General features: G+C 46.5%; 1 protein-coding gene across 1 annotated transcript in view; it reads left to right on the top strand.

Annotated features, from left to right (window-relative positions):
• PIGN (phosphatidylinositol glycan anchor biosynthesis class N) overlaps positions 1–15,314 on the top strand; it is a 618,025-nt gene that overhangs the window by 174,264 nt on the left and 428,447 nt on the right. The window contains exon 12 of the mRNA XM_077492054.1: positions 12,635–12,690. Within this exon, the coding sequence (XP_077348180.1) occupies positions 12,635–12,690 (56 nt within the window). The remainder of the gene's footprint in view (positions 1–12,634; positions 12,691–15,314) is intronic.

Below are 15,314 nucleotides of genomic sequence, written 5' to 3'. Positions count from 1 at the left end.
GCTTGTAGAGTGGTGACAAAAAAATGATACTTAAAATTCTCTATAGGTGACGCTTTAAACATTTTTTCAGGTTGCCAGTTTAGAGTGCAGCTTGTATAACAGTGAAAAATTGTTGTCCCCTCAAAATAACTCAACACACAGCCATTAATGTCTAAACTGCTGGCAACAAAAGTGAGTACACCCCTAAGTGAAAATGTCCAAATTGGGCCCAATTAGCCATTTTCCCTCCTTAGGGTCATGTGACTCGTTCGTGTTACAAGGTCTCAGGTGTGAATAGGGAGCACGTATGTTAAATTTGGTGTTATCACTCTCTCATACTGGTCACTGGAAGTTCAACATGGCACCTTATGGCAAAGAACTCTCTGAGGATCGTAAAAAAAGAATTGTTACTCTACATAAAGATGACCTAGGCTTTAGGAAGTTTGCCAAGACCCTAAGCCCGGGTTCACACTATAACCTGCTGCGGAACGCACAGGATCGTTGCTCGCCCCTGTTCCCCATTTCAGGGATGAATCAGGGCCGATTCTATGCCTGAATTCGGCCCTGCAACGGAGCCAAAGACGTATGCGTTTTATCTGCAGTGCGCTCTGCAGCCGCCCCGGAGATATGTGAACTGGCTCCATAGGCAGCTAGTCACATTCTCCTACTATGCGAATTAGATACGGGGAAATGCACATCTAATTCGCATAGGTGTGAATGGGAGCTAAAATTGAGCCACAGCAAGGTGGCCAAGACCATACAGCGGTTTAACAGGACAGGTTCCACTCAGAACAGGCCTTGCCATGGTCGACCAAAGAAGTTCAGTGCACATGCTCAGTGTCATATTCAGAGGTTGTCTTTGGGAAATAGACGTATATGTGTGCTGCCAGCATTGCTGCAGAGGTTAAAGGGGTGGGGGGTCAGCCCATCAATGCTCAGACCATACGCCCCACACTGCATCAAATTGGTCTGCATGGCTGTCGTCCCAAAAGGAAGCCTCTTCTAAAGATGATACACAGGAAAGCCCGCAAACAGTTTTCTGAAGACAAGCAGACTAAGGACATGGATTTTAGGAACCATGTCCTGTGGTCTGATGAGCTCAAAATATGGTTCAGATGGTGTCAAGCGTGTGTGGCAGCAACCAGGTGAGGAGTACAAAGACTAGTGTGTCTTGCCTACAGTCAAGCATGGTGGTGGGAGTGTCATGGTCTAGGGCTGCATGAGTGCTGCTGGCACTTGGGAGCTACAGTTCATTGAGGGAACCATGAATGCCATCGTGTACTGTGACATACTGAAGCAGAGCATGATCCCCTCCCTTCGGTGGCTGAGCCCGCAGGGCAATATTCCAACATAACAACCCCAAACACACCTCCAAGATGACCATTGCCTTGCTAAAGAAGCTGAGCGTAAAGGTGATGGACTGACAAGGCCTCTAACACCCACCAACTTCTCACTGAGGAGTAGAAGAGGACTCCAGTGGCAACCTGTGAAGCTTTGGTGAACTCCATGCCCAAGAGGGTTAAGGCAGTGCTGGAAAATAATGGTGGCCAAACAAAATATATACACTTTGGGCCAAATTTGTACAATTTTACTTTTCAACTGCTGTATGGTTTTGGCCACCATACTGCAGCTTAGTTTCAGGGTATTGGTAATCTTCTTCTATGTCATCTTTATGTAGAGCAACAATTCTTTTTTCAGATCCTTGGAGTTCTTTGCCATGAGGTGCCATGAGGTGCCATGTTGAACTTCCAGTGACCAGTATCAGAGAGCGATGACGCCAAATTTAACACACCTGCTCCCCATTCACACCTGAGACCTTGTTACACTAACGAGTCATGTGACACGGGGGAAAAAAAAAGGCTAATTGGGCCCAATTTGGACATTTTCACAGGGGTGTACTCACTTTTTTTGCCAGCAGTTTAGACATTAATGGCTGCAAGTTGAGTTATTTTGAGGGGACAGCAAATTTACACTGTTATACAAGCTGCACGCTCACTACAATGTAGCAAAGTGTAATTTTTTTCTGTGTTGTCACATGAAAAGATATAATAAAATATCTACAAAAATGTGAGGGGTGTACTCACTCTTGTCAGATACTGTATGTGGTGCAAACACCACGTGCATATGCATGTGAGCGTGAGCTCTTTAAGAACATTTATTTTATTATTTATTTTTACACTGTCCTTTTTATTCCTTTCACAAGAAATGTAACCAAGAAATAAGGCATGATAGGTCCTCTTTATGGAGACATCTGGAGAGCATGACATCGAAAAAAAAAAATGATCTCATGTATCCAAAAAAAAGCTGTGTTTACATCTGCCCTAACCAGAAGTTACATAATTACATCACTTCCAGCCTCCTAGACCCCGTAGAGAATTAGCCAGGTTTATGATAACCTGGCAAAACCACCAGATTGGAAAGCGGCCTCCCTGATCACATGAGAGAGCCCAGAGAGGCGACGGCAGGCAATGAGGGAGGGATGACGTCCCCTCCCGTGGCCTGTGAAAGCAGTCCAGCGGCTAATCAGCTGCTGTGATTGCTTTTAAATAAAAGAGCATCGCCGGCTGAAAAGAAAAAAAATATCAGGGTTATGGCATACAGCAGCAGCCATAACTCCAGAACAACCACTTTAACACAATCACATAGAGGTACGTGATTCTGTGGCAGTTGGTTAAGCAAGCTCTGCAGCTGGAACAGAGATAGAGCTGAGTTCCTGGATCTGGAGCTAAAATGAGACCAGAACTAATATAAGGTTACCAGATTTTTAAAATCCAGGAATACCCTACTGACTGCCAGCTTTTAACCACTTAAGCCCCGGACCAATTTGCAACCAAAGGACCAAGCCCCTTTTTGCGATTCGGCACTGCGTCACTTTAACTGACAATTGCGAGGTTGTGCGACGTGGCTCCCCAACAAAATTGGCGTCCTTTTTTTCCCCCAAATAGAGCTTTCTTTTGACGTTATTTGACCTCTGCGTTTTTTTTTTTTGCGCTATAAACAAAAATAGAGCGACAATTTTGAAAAAAAATCAATATTTTTTACTTTTGCTATAATAAATTTCCCCCAAAAATATATAAAAAAAACCTCAGTTTAGGCCGATACATATTCTTCTACATATTTTTGGTAAAAAAAAACGCAATTAGCGATTATTGATTGGTTTGCGCAAAGGTTCTAGCATTTACAAAATAGGGGATTGTTTTATAGCATTTTCATTAATATTTTTTTTTTTTTAATAGTAATGGCGGCGATCAGTGATTTTTATTGTGACTGCGACATTATGGCGAACACATCGGACATTTTTGACACATTTTTGGGACCATTGTCATTTATACAGCAATCAGTGCTATTTAAATGCACTGATTCCTGTGTAAATTACACTGGCAGTGAAGGAGTTAACCACTAGGAGGCAGTGTAGGTGTTATGTATGACGTTATGTGTTTTATTTATTGTAGGGGTCGTGGTCTGGCATGTGACGTCACTGATCGTCTTTCCCTATAAAAGGGAAGAGACGATCGGTGACAGCCACTATAGGAAGCACGGGGAGAGGTTTGTTTACAGAGACCTTTCCTCGTTCTTCAGCTCTGTGACCCGATTGCGGGACACCAGCGGCGATCGGGTCCGCAGGTCCCGCGGTCATTGTCACGGAGCTCAGGACTGGGTCGTGAGCTTGTGCTCAGCCGTGCTGTTCTGCCGATGTATATGTGCAGGAGGTGGTCCTTAAGTGGTTAACCACACCCACATCACTAAACCCCTATTTATAGCCACATCCCCCCAAAAAAATCACACCTCAATTTTCAACATGCCCTGAAACAATTGGTCATAGACTTTTGAAACAAGCGGCAGACATTTGTGGTATAACACAAAATTCCTTAGGCTTAGTAGATAAATGATGTTGCATGCAAAGTGCGCCACTGTGAATTGTAGTGGATGGGATTAAATAAAATCTCAGACCTACTCTGCATGGGATCAAAAGTAACCCATGGCTCAGGAGTGTGTATGAGCAAAGAACAGGGGTCAGATGTGCATAATACACAAAGAGCAGACAACACCAGATCTCCTTGTGCTGATATATCTATCACGTACTGTGCATTATCGTAGTAAATTACAGTATATCCACACTATTCCCACAGAATATCACAGATAAATTATCTATTTGCAAGAATTCCTTATTTATTAAAAGTGATGTGCTTGCGTGTTAAAACAACTTAAACACTTTACAGTAAAAACAGTGGGCCCCTCGTCTCCCACATCACTTCTGATCTGCAGCACAGCGTCACCTAACATTGACCAACAGAGTCACTTGACTTCCTCAGGGAAAGGAATTCTTTTAATTTACTATACCATAAGAACACTCTATCTTGCATGAGCTTGCCTTCAGAGAGATACTTGTGGATTTAAAGGGTCATGCACATATTATTCAGAGAAGTATATAACTGCAGAGGCACTGGAGAGGAGCCTGGTTGTGTACATCAGTAAATCGTGGTTGGACCTTGTATTTAAAAGGTCGCAGCTGGAGGTGAGCATAGTGGTGAATGGTGGTGAAAGTCTGTGCATAACTTAAGAAGGAATGGCACATAAGGGTGGACTATTATATATGAACTATTTATCACCAGTGTGGAAGAACACTATTTGTTACTATATGGATAGAATATTCACTGACTATATGTTTTATATTGTTATCTATGCACATGGATATTGTTTTGGTTTTTGATTTATCATCGCAGAGGTTTTATGTGGTTATTGTTAAGTAGCACAGATAAGGTAGTGCATAGGATATGTATTTAGTTTGATATTATTGTTTAGTAGAGGTAGGCTCAACAAAACCTTATATCACTGTTGTTTTTGTAGTTGTGGGAACACAATTATTTCTTTGCAGCCATCCCCGTAATTTGTTACATTGACAGTATGTTATTTAGTTTTTTGGTGATTAAGGGAGCATGGGATAATATACACATTTACAGTTTGTAGTTCATTGCAAAGTTGCAAATCTGTAGCAAATAAAACTATACTTTAAAGCTTTAAGAGGAATTAAACTCAAAAGCAAAATGCCCCTCTGTCTCCTGGGCAATCATTGTGTGCGGTATTGGCCTTGCTCTAGCCAGGAGTTCCTGGCAGCGGTGGACTTAAAGTGGGGTACCCCCTTAAAGTCAGCAGCTACAAATACTGCAGCTGCTGACTTTTAATAATCGGACACTTACCTGTCCCAGCGATGCGGGGGAACGAAGCCCCCCCCTCGTCCCCCGCTCCGCTTGCGGCGCCGTCATGCATACTGTGGGCACCCGGCTGTGGCTTCACAGCCGGGCACCCACTGCGCAAGCGGCGCAGGGCGCCGTGATATGCCGTACGGTCACCTGGGACACGTGACAGGTCCCAGATGACTGTGCGGCGTGAGGGGAAGTGATGTCACCAGCCCGGGCAAGGAAGAAGGCAGACTACGAGGGACCCCCTAGCAACTTTTTATTTTTTGGGGGAAACACCACTTTAAGGATGCTGCCTACATGTCCCAGTGTTTTCTTCCTCACCAAAGTTCTTGTGATTTGCAGTAGAGGACTGGTATTTCCAGTGCAGGACACGTTTGGCCTGTCCACAACCTGAGTATTCTTGATGGTCTTGGACCTGATTCTAGGCCTTCTGAGGGCCCAGGAAAGGCTTATTCTGGGATACCTCAACAATCTTCTGCTCAATTTGCAGATTCTTCAGCATATGGGACACAGCGCATCTCAAGCCGCGTACACACGTAGCCGTCTGTCCGACGTACTTAGTCTGGCGGACGTCCGCCAAACTGTCCGTCGGTATTTTCGAACGGGCTACTTGCCCACACACGGCACTTTTTCAGCGGACTAATACGGCGTACTAAGTCCGCCGTACTGAGTCCGCCGTACTTTCGAAATGAACGGACTCGTCCACACACGCGGAGGAAAGTCCGCTCATTTCGAGGGGGGCCTCCAGGTAGGCGGGGCCCGCGAAGGAGACGTCGCTGGCCCCGCCGCATGGTATGGACTTAAAGGGGAACCCCCAACGCCGAAAAAAATCGGCGTGGGGGTCCCCCCAAGTCCACAACAGACCCTTGTCCGAGCACGCTACCCGGCCGGCCAGGAAAGGGGGGCGAGCGAGCCCCCCCCCTCCTGAGCCGTACCAGGCCGCGTGCCCTCAACATGGGGGGTGCCTTGGGGAAGGGGAGGGCCGCGCGCCCCCCCACCCCAAAGCACCTTGTCCCCGTGTTGATGAGGACAAGGGCCTCTTCCCGACAACCCTGGCCGTTGGTTGTCGGGGTCTGCGGGTGGGGGGCTTATCGGAATCCGGGAGCCCCCTTTTAATAAGGGGGCCCCCGGATACCGGCCCCCCACCCTATGTGAATGAGTATGGGGTACAATGTACCCCTACCCATTCACCTGTAAAATAAAAGTACAAAAAAAACACAACACACGAGATAAAATACTTTATTGCACAGCTCCGGGGGTCTTCCGTCTTCGGGGGTCTTCTCGCCGGACTCCTCTGCTATCTTCTTGTAGCTCTTTTGCTAGCGGAGGAGTCCGGCTTTCTTCCTCGCCGCCGGCCTCTTCTCCCGACTTCGGGGGTCTTGTCCCCCTCTTCGGTTCTTCTGCCGGGCCACCGCGCATTCTTATAGCTCTTTTACAGGCGGTGGCCCGGTCTTCTGTCGCCGCTGCCGCCTTCCGTTCTTCTTCTTCTTCTTCTCCTGGAGATGTTGACTCGACGCTCTCTCCGGCCACAATGCCAGGGACGCGCTGCGCGGCCACTTATATAGGGACAAGGGGCGGTGTCACATGGCTTTATGTCACATGGGTTGGTGTCACATGGTGACCCCGCCCCCTTAGGAACCCCCAACGCCGAAAAAAATCGGCGTGGGGGTCCCCCCCAAGTCCACAACAGACCCTTGTCCGAGCACGCTACCCGGCCGGCCAGGAAAGGGGGGCGAGCGAGCCCCCCCCCTCCTGAGCCGTACCAGGCCGCGTGCCCTCAACATGGGGGGTGCCTTGGGGAAGGGGAGGGCCGCGCGCCCCCCCACCCCAAAGCACCTTGTCCCCGTGTTGATGAGGACAAGGGCCTCTTCCCGACAACCCTGGCCGTTGGTTGTCGGGGTCTGCGGGTGGGGGGCTTATCGGAATCCGGGAGCCCCCTTTTAATAAGGGGGCCCCCGGATACCGGCCCCCCACCCTATGTGAATGAGTATGGGGTACAATGTACCCCTACCCATTCACCTGTAAAATAAAAGTACAAAAAAAACACAACACACGAGATAAAATACTTTATTGCACAGCTCCGGGGGTCTTCCGTCTCCGGGGGTCTTCTCGCCGGACTCCTCTCATTCTTATAGCTCTTTTACAGGCGGTGGCCCGGTCTTCTGTCGCCGCTGCCGCCTTCCGTTCTTCTTCTTCTTCTCCTTCTTCTCCTGGAGATGTTGACTCGACGCTCTCTCCGGCCACAATGCCAGGGACGCGCTGCGCGGCCACTTATATAGGGACAAGGGGCGGTGTCACATGGCTTTATGTCACATGGGTTGGTGTCACATGGTGACCCCGCCCCCTTAGGATGTCACAGTCCCCATGTGACATCAACCCATGTGACCAACCCATGTGACATAAAGCCATGTGACACCGCCCCTTGTCCCTATATAAGTGGCTGCGCAGCGCGTCCCTGGCATTGTGGCCGGAGAGAGCGTCGAGTCAACATCTCCAGGAGAAGAAGGAGAAGAAGAAGAAGAAGAACGGAAGGCGGCAGCGGCGACAGAAGACCGGGCCACCGCCTGTAAAAGAGCTATAAGAAGGCGCGGTGGCCCGGCAGAAGAACCGAAGAGGGGGACAAGACCCCCGAAGTCGGGAGAAGAGGCCAGCGGCGAGGAAGAAAGCCGGACTCCTACGCTAGCAAAAGAGCTACAAGAAGATAGCGGAGGAGTCCGGCGAGAAGACCCCCGAAGAGGGAAGACCCCCGGAGCTGTGCAATAAAGTATTTCATCTCGTGTGTTGTGTTTTTTTTTGTACTTTTATTTTACAGGTGAATGGGTAGGGGTACATTGTACCCCATACTCATTCACATAGGGTGGGGGGCCGGTATCCGGGGGCCCCCTTATTAAAGGGGGCTCCCGGATTCCGATAAGCCCCCCGCCCGCAGACCCCGACAACCAACGGCCAGGGACAAGGTGCTTTGGGTGGAGGGGGGCGCGCGGCCCTCCCCTTCCCCAAGGCACCCCCCATGTTGAGGGCACGCGGCCTGGTACGGCTCAGGAGGGGGGGCGCTCGCTCGCCCCCCTTTCCTGGCCGGCCGGGTAGTGTGCTCGGACAAGGGTCTGTTCTGGACTTGGGGGGGACCCCCACGCCGATTTTTTTCGGTGTTGGGGTTCCCCTTTAAGTCCATACCAGGCGGCGGGGCCAGCGACGTCTCCTTCGCGGGCCCCGCCTACCTGGAGACCCGCTCGAAATGAGCGGACTTTTCTCCGGGTGGGAAAAGTCCGCTCATTTCAAAAGTACGGCGGACTGGCATACACACGGCCGGATTGTCCGCCGAAATGCGAGTACGGCTGGCAGATTGTTGTGCAAACCGAAATTCTAAGTCCGCCGTATTGTCGGGTCAAAAAAGTATGCCGGAGGCTACACACGGGGGGATTGTTTGGCGGACTTGAGTTTGCCGGACTTTTCCACCGGATTTTTTGATCGTGTGTACGCGGCATCAGTTTGCACTCTAGAGAGATGTGGCTGGACTCAGTCTCCAGAAATTGGTACTAATGAAAGCTCAATAGTTGTCATACCTTAGTCTGGCTATGGATGCTGTCCAGGAAAGGGTAATTTACTCTTCTGGAGAAGCAGAGGTTGCTCTAGGCTTTATGAGGCCTTAGGCAAATCTTAGGCATGAGGCCCCACTCACTTCTACAATAGGAAAAATAATTCAAGCGATAGAAATTAACTGTATCAATTACATTTATTAAGAGTCTTAAATCCTGTGAACTTTGAATTCACAGTTTCTAAAAATTTCTCTAACCAATTACTCTTTAATCGAATATCATTAAACATGGATATATATTACACAGATACACAAACAAATAGATAAAATTGCAGCACTAGCAATCTGTTTAAGTTATAACAAAGGTCAAAAACCATGAAGGTCAGGTTAATATAACCCAGCCAGCAAAGAGTTCTCCCTTACATCAGAGTCTGCAGGATTCCCCTTACAGTGCAAGGAGAACTGTGATGTAAAGGAGAATGCTGCAGATCATGATACAAAAGATGGTCAGAGACTGCAGACATGATGATACAAGAGATGGTCTTATGGTAATGATAAGTACACTGTCACTTGGCTAACACGGTAACACCACATTGTTGTAGCAGACACCATACACTAGAGCCACAGACAGAGTGCAGACAGATGATCCTTCTATACACTCCTCCATCCACTACAAGCAGGAGAACCTGACACATTCGCTTTGAGTGCCCTGCAGTTCATTCTGGGAGGTGTAGTCTCTGCAGAGCGCAGGCACTGGAGGGCCAAGTGTAGTGTGTGGTGTGGAGTACTCTTGCTATGCAATGCGGTGCAGGCTTTGGGAGAAGGCTAGGATGGCAGTAGAGTCTGTTATTGGCTGCAGCTGATGAGATGTTCTCTGTGTACAGCTGACTGAAACCTCCATGCCTTTACCCCAGTGTGCCAGCCTGTTCACCCCGCCAGCCTGGGGTGTCTTTAATATTGATTGGACCCTGGGCAAACATTTTCCTGGGCTCCCCACCCCTAGCAATTTCGCTCTCCACCCTAACATCCCAAAAAACAAACCCGGACATAGACTTATTAAAAAAAAAAAAAAAACCTTTAATAATTTATTCATAAATATCTGGTTCACACTCACTGATTGCTCCAGGCTCACCGATTGTTTGTTAGAGGTTAGTGCACATCATTACCACTCACTGATTGGTTGTTAGAGGCTAGTGCACGCCATTACCACTCACTGGTTTCTAGAGGTTACTGCTCAATATTACCACTCAATATTTGGTTGCTAAAGGTTACTACACATCATTACCGTTCACCCATTGGTTGCTAGAGGTTACTGCACTTCATTACCACTCATTGGTTGCTCGGGGTTACGGCACATCATTACTGCTCACAAATTGGTTGTTAGAGGTTACTGCACATCATTATCGTTTACCCATTGGTTGTTAAAGGTTACTGTATGCCATTAACACTCACCCATTGGTTGCTAGATGTTACTTCACATCATTACTGCTTACCCATTGGTAGCTAGAGGTTACTGCACATCATTACCACTCACTGGATGCTAGAGGTTACTGTACATTCATTTCCACTCATTGATTGGTTGCTATGGGTTACTGCTTATCATTATTGCTCACTGATTCTTTGCTAGAGGTTACAGCACATCATTACCTCTCACTGGGTGGCAGGGCAGTATTGCGCTGTGTAATGCAACTGTTGGGGTACAGTTGGTTGGCTGACGGATGGAGTTTGGGGTGATGGTGGCAACATATCTCCCTTATAATTATGGGGGGTAGGGTGGTGTGATAACAGAGGTGGGGTTCAGGAGGATGATGATGGGGTGGTAGGATGGCAGAGGTGGGGTAGAGAGGGATGATGGGGATGTTGATGAAAATGGGTGTGGTGTTAGGATGTCAGCAAAAGGGATGATGATGATAGTAGGTGGGGTGATAGAAAGCTGGTAGAGGGGTACAGGAGGGATAAAAATGACAGGGGGATGAAGATGACAGGAGGTGGGTGGTAGGAAGCTGGCTGAGGGGTGCGAAGGGGTTAAGATGTCAGGGGGTGGGGTGATAGGTAACTGGCAATGGGGTACAGATGAGATGATGATGATAATGGGTATGGGGGAATGAAGATGACAGGGGGGTGGGGTGATAGGAAGCTGGCGGAGGGATGAAGATGACAGGGGATGGGGTGGTAGGAAACTGGCAGTGGGGTACAGATGGGATGATCATGATGGGGGGTGAGGTGGTAGGAAGCTGGCAGTGGGGTATGGGGTGGAGTGACAAATACAGGAGGTGGGGTGGTAGGAAACTGGCAAAGGGGTACAGGGTGGTAGTAGGAAACAGGCAGTGGGCTATGGGGGTATGCAGATGACAGGGGGTGGGGTGGTAGGAAACTGGCAATGGGGTACAGGGGGGATGATTATGGGGGTGGGGTGGTAGGAAGCTGGTAGAGGGGTACAGCGGGGATCAAGATGACGGGGGTTTGGTGGTAGAAAACTGACAATGGGGTACAGATGGGATGATGATTATGGGATGGGGTGGTAGGAAGCTGGAAGAGGGGTACAAGGGGATTAAGATGACACAGGTGGGGTAGTAGGATTCCAGGCACAGGGGGATTTTGATGAGGATAGAGATGATGATAGGTGTAAGTTGGTAGAAAGCTGAGAGCAGGAAGTATGATGACAGGAGGTAGGGTGGTAGGATACCAAAAACAGGGGGATGATGAGGATAATGATTATGGCAGGTGGAAAGTAGGTGGCATCATATGCTGGATGGCATACATATAAGGGCTATGTGTGAGGTTAAGGGCGGCTGGCAACGATTATTTTCAGGGCGCCCTCGCTCAGGAGGTGACATCACTAAGGGGTGCTGTCAGTGTCAGGCAGGACAGTCACACAGTACCTTGAGGCTGTGGCAGACTGGTTCCTCGATGACTGTCAGGCACCAGCTCTGGCAGGTCCTCCATTACAGAGACCGTCCATCCTAGAAGAGAGAGCAGAGATCTGCACAGCCGCTGTGGGCATTATCTGCGCTCTGCACATGGCAGGAGATTTGCAGAGCATGGCAAAAGGGGAGGAGCCGGGGGAGGGGAGTACACGGAGCCACCCACTGACACTGAGACCTTGGCAGTGCTCAAGTGGTCAGATCGCCCCTGGCCAGGAAAAACTAGTTGTGGGCACCGCAGACTTTTCTCCCGCATTAAAGATGGCCCTTGGGACACCAACTGGGGGACGTTTCCACACACAGATTAGGCAAATTAGGTGGCCTTGAGGCTCCTGGGAGTGCGAGGCCTAAGGCGACCATCTAATTTTCCTAATTAAAGAGCTGAGAAGTGCCTTGAGCTAAACAATCAGGGGGCTTCTTTTAGAACCCACAGTTTTCCCTCAATTCCTCTCTCCATATGAGTATTGGTAAGGATTTGGAGGCGGTTCATTTTTCTCAGTTCTTTTCTAGAGCTTACAGAAGAATATTCACTTGGCATGACATAGGAGGACTGCATTGTGGGATTCTCTAATGTCCCTACACCAAGTTCGGAGACTGGTGGATGTCTCGTCTAAAGCATATGAAACGCACATACTAACTGTCCTTTCAGGAACCTCCCTCCTAAGTCAACATAATTTACACATCACATGGTCAGCAGTGCAACTCAAACTTTTAAAGTCCCCTTCTTAATGTCATTACATTGCATAGTGTATATCCAGTGCAGTAATTTGCATGCTGACTTGTTAAGAATAGGCTGCCAACATGCGGAAAACCAGACAGACAAAAAAAACTCAATTTTACTTCCTGTGTTTTTTTAAATTATAAGTACTGTTTTCTGTTAATTCTGTTTGAGGGACCATATCTCTGGTATATTGTAATGAAGGGTTCCCAGTAAAAAATGCTGCTTAAGAAATTAACATTATACATAAGATATAAACATAAAATACATTTTCCAGGTCAAGATGGCACAGAAAAAAGAAACCACCCTGTCATTTTTATTTTCACCATTTAGGTAAGTAAACCATTTACTTATAGTTTAAAACATGCCAAAATAAAGTTTAGTTCTTTTCCTGGCTGTTTTGTGATCATTTGCAGATGTGTATTTCTGAATTCTATACAGTTCAGACAGGTAAAGCATTGTTGGAACTGGCCTGTGTCTGTGATGATAACTCCCAATATGTTGCTGGATATACTGTATTAAAATACCTAATATGGTTTGAAAGTATTCTTAAACTTTAATATTTGTAGCTTAAAGTGGAGTTCCGCTTAAAAAAAATACAAATACTCTAGCTGCTGACTTTTAATAATTGGACACTTACCTGTCCCATGGTCCAGCGATGCAGGGGATCGAAGCCCCGCTCGTTTCCCCCTCAGCTCGGCAGCACCACCATTTTAACCGTGGGTGCCTGGCTGTGGCTTCACAGCCGGGCACCTATTGCGCATGCGCGAGTTGCTTTGTGCGCCGTTTCTGGCCGCACAATTATCTAGGGCCTGACTTGTGTCCCAGATGATTGCCTAGAGGGAGGTGGAGAGGAGATCTCCCTTCCTGCGCCAAGGGAAGTGACATCAGGAGCTCAGGCACTGAAGGAAGCAGATTTCGAAGGACCACATAGCAACAGGCATTATAAGGTAAGTGAAAACTCCACTTTAAAGTAAAGAAATAATAAAAAAAAACAATAACATCCCTAAAAAAGTCAAATACCGGCATGCTTAATGGGGGCTTGTTTTGGCTAGTAATAAAAGAAAGAGAATCACTTCCATTCCATGCAAAACGTACCACTTCACAAAAAGCATGGGTAGCTTTTGATTACAACATATAAGTGATACCTGGGGTGCTGGTAGTTGGCAAATGTGGTTTCCTTTAGGCCCGGTTCACACCTATGCATTTTTTAGCATGTTTTCAGTTTTACAGAAATGCACTACAGTCCATTTAACATGGTTTTCTATGGATGTAGTTCACATCTGTGCATTTTATGGAAAGGGCCAGGGACTTTTTTCTGGTTTTTGGTTGTATAGACTTCAGTGGATGAAAAGCATGTATTGAAATAGTCAAAATGCACCTGCAATATGCAAATTGCAACCTGCATAGGTGTGAATCAGACCTTACAATTGGAAATGGTGACGTTAAAATTTGTTATGCATAATTGGCATCACCATGACTATGGCAACCAAATTAGGTAATCTTTGGTTGGTTCTGGAAATGCTGGTGTATTTACAAGAAAGAAAGCAGACAAGAAGGGGATTTCTGCTAACCCCAGCACATTGCATTTCTGTTTAATCTTGATGTATGGTTTTTATGTAGGCGCAGATTAGGGGTATTTGGGAATAAGTAAATTACTTTATCATGGAGCGTTGCGACTTTGTGTTTGATCATCAAACTATATATTTCCCACATATACAGATAATCTATAAATGTGCTAAAATGTGTTTAACTTTAATTTTGTTTTGTAGCCTAGCGTTCTTTAGGTATTGATTCTGCTTTTAAGTTTAATATCAAAGCACTGCAGCTGTGGAATGACAGCAGTCTGCCAATGCGGTACTTTACATGACATTACTATTTGATAGCGCTGTGGACTGCCATTTTTACTACTTTTTTTAAAACCAAATGCAAATTCTGTCTATGAAAACATCTTTAAAATAATACTGAGAAACATATCCCATTATATATTTGCTATTCATTTAAATGTAGTGATGTTTGCAGATGACAAAACTATATAGCTTTATAAAAACTCAGTCATATTGTGACATTATACATAAAGATCCTTACAAGATGGCAACGTGGGCAGTTAAATGGTAGATGAAGTTTAGTGTTGACAAAACTATAACCAGCTAAGCTGAGGAAATAGTATTGTCTTTATACATCAAATAGATTACAATTAGGGAAAACAGCTGGAAAAAGACTTGGAAATAATGGGTAAGTGCCAGACATGCAATGCCAAGCCAAAGCACAAAGAAGCAAATACCAATAAAAGATATAAAAATAAGTTAAAACACATGGTTTGATATAGTATTGCAAAAAATAAAAAAACAAGACAGATGCATTAAAATCAAGCAAGGGCAAGGTAACAAGGGCACAGTGCACAACTGCAGAATTTCAGCACTTTGGGCTGAAGTGGACCTGCCTAATGTGTTTCTGATTTGAAGTGGTATTAAACACAAAACTAAACATGTATTATATTGCAGCTTACCAGTCATTAGAGGTGGTGGTTGCATTTGTTTTCTTTGGCAATTTTTTTACTCTGTTTTCACCTGTTGATCTGGCCAGTAGCACTCCTCCGGAATTAGTGAGACAATACTCTGTATGAATGAGAACAGGAGGCATAGTAGACAGCAACATTGTCAGTCTTGGGGGTGGAGAAGACAAGTAGTGATACATGTATTAGCAGATTTAGATAAATTGACAAATTGGAGACAAACTCCAGCTCATACTTTATAATCATTTACAGCAAACAGTCTTTTCCTTTTGGGATAAAGGTTTTCCGCGAATAAATAAAAGCTGATCATTTTCACCCCTGCCATTGTGAAGTGGTTTATCTGATCCGTGTAAACGGATACATTCTGCTGGAGATCTTGTGCTTTTGAAAAACAACATATTTGCTGTCTAGATCACCAGATGAAAATAGTCTCAAACTCATA

The sequence above is a fragment of the Lithobates pipiens genome, unplaced genomic scaffold, assembly GCF_037356315.1.
Source record: "Lithobates pipiens isolate NorthernLeopardFrog02 unplaced genomic scaffold, aLitPip1_a1.2 Scaffold_19, whole genome shotgun sequence".
Classification (NCBI taxonomy): domain Eukaryota; kingdom Metazoa; phylum Chordata; class Amphibia; order Anura; family Ranidae; genus Lithobates; species Lithobates pipiens.
The sequence above is the reverse complement of the archived record's forward strand: the minus strand, read 5'-3'. Positions and strand labels throughout refer to the sequence as shown.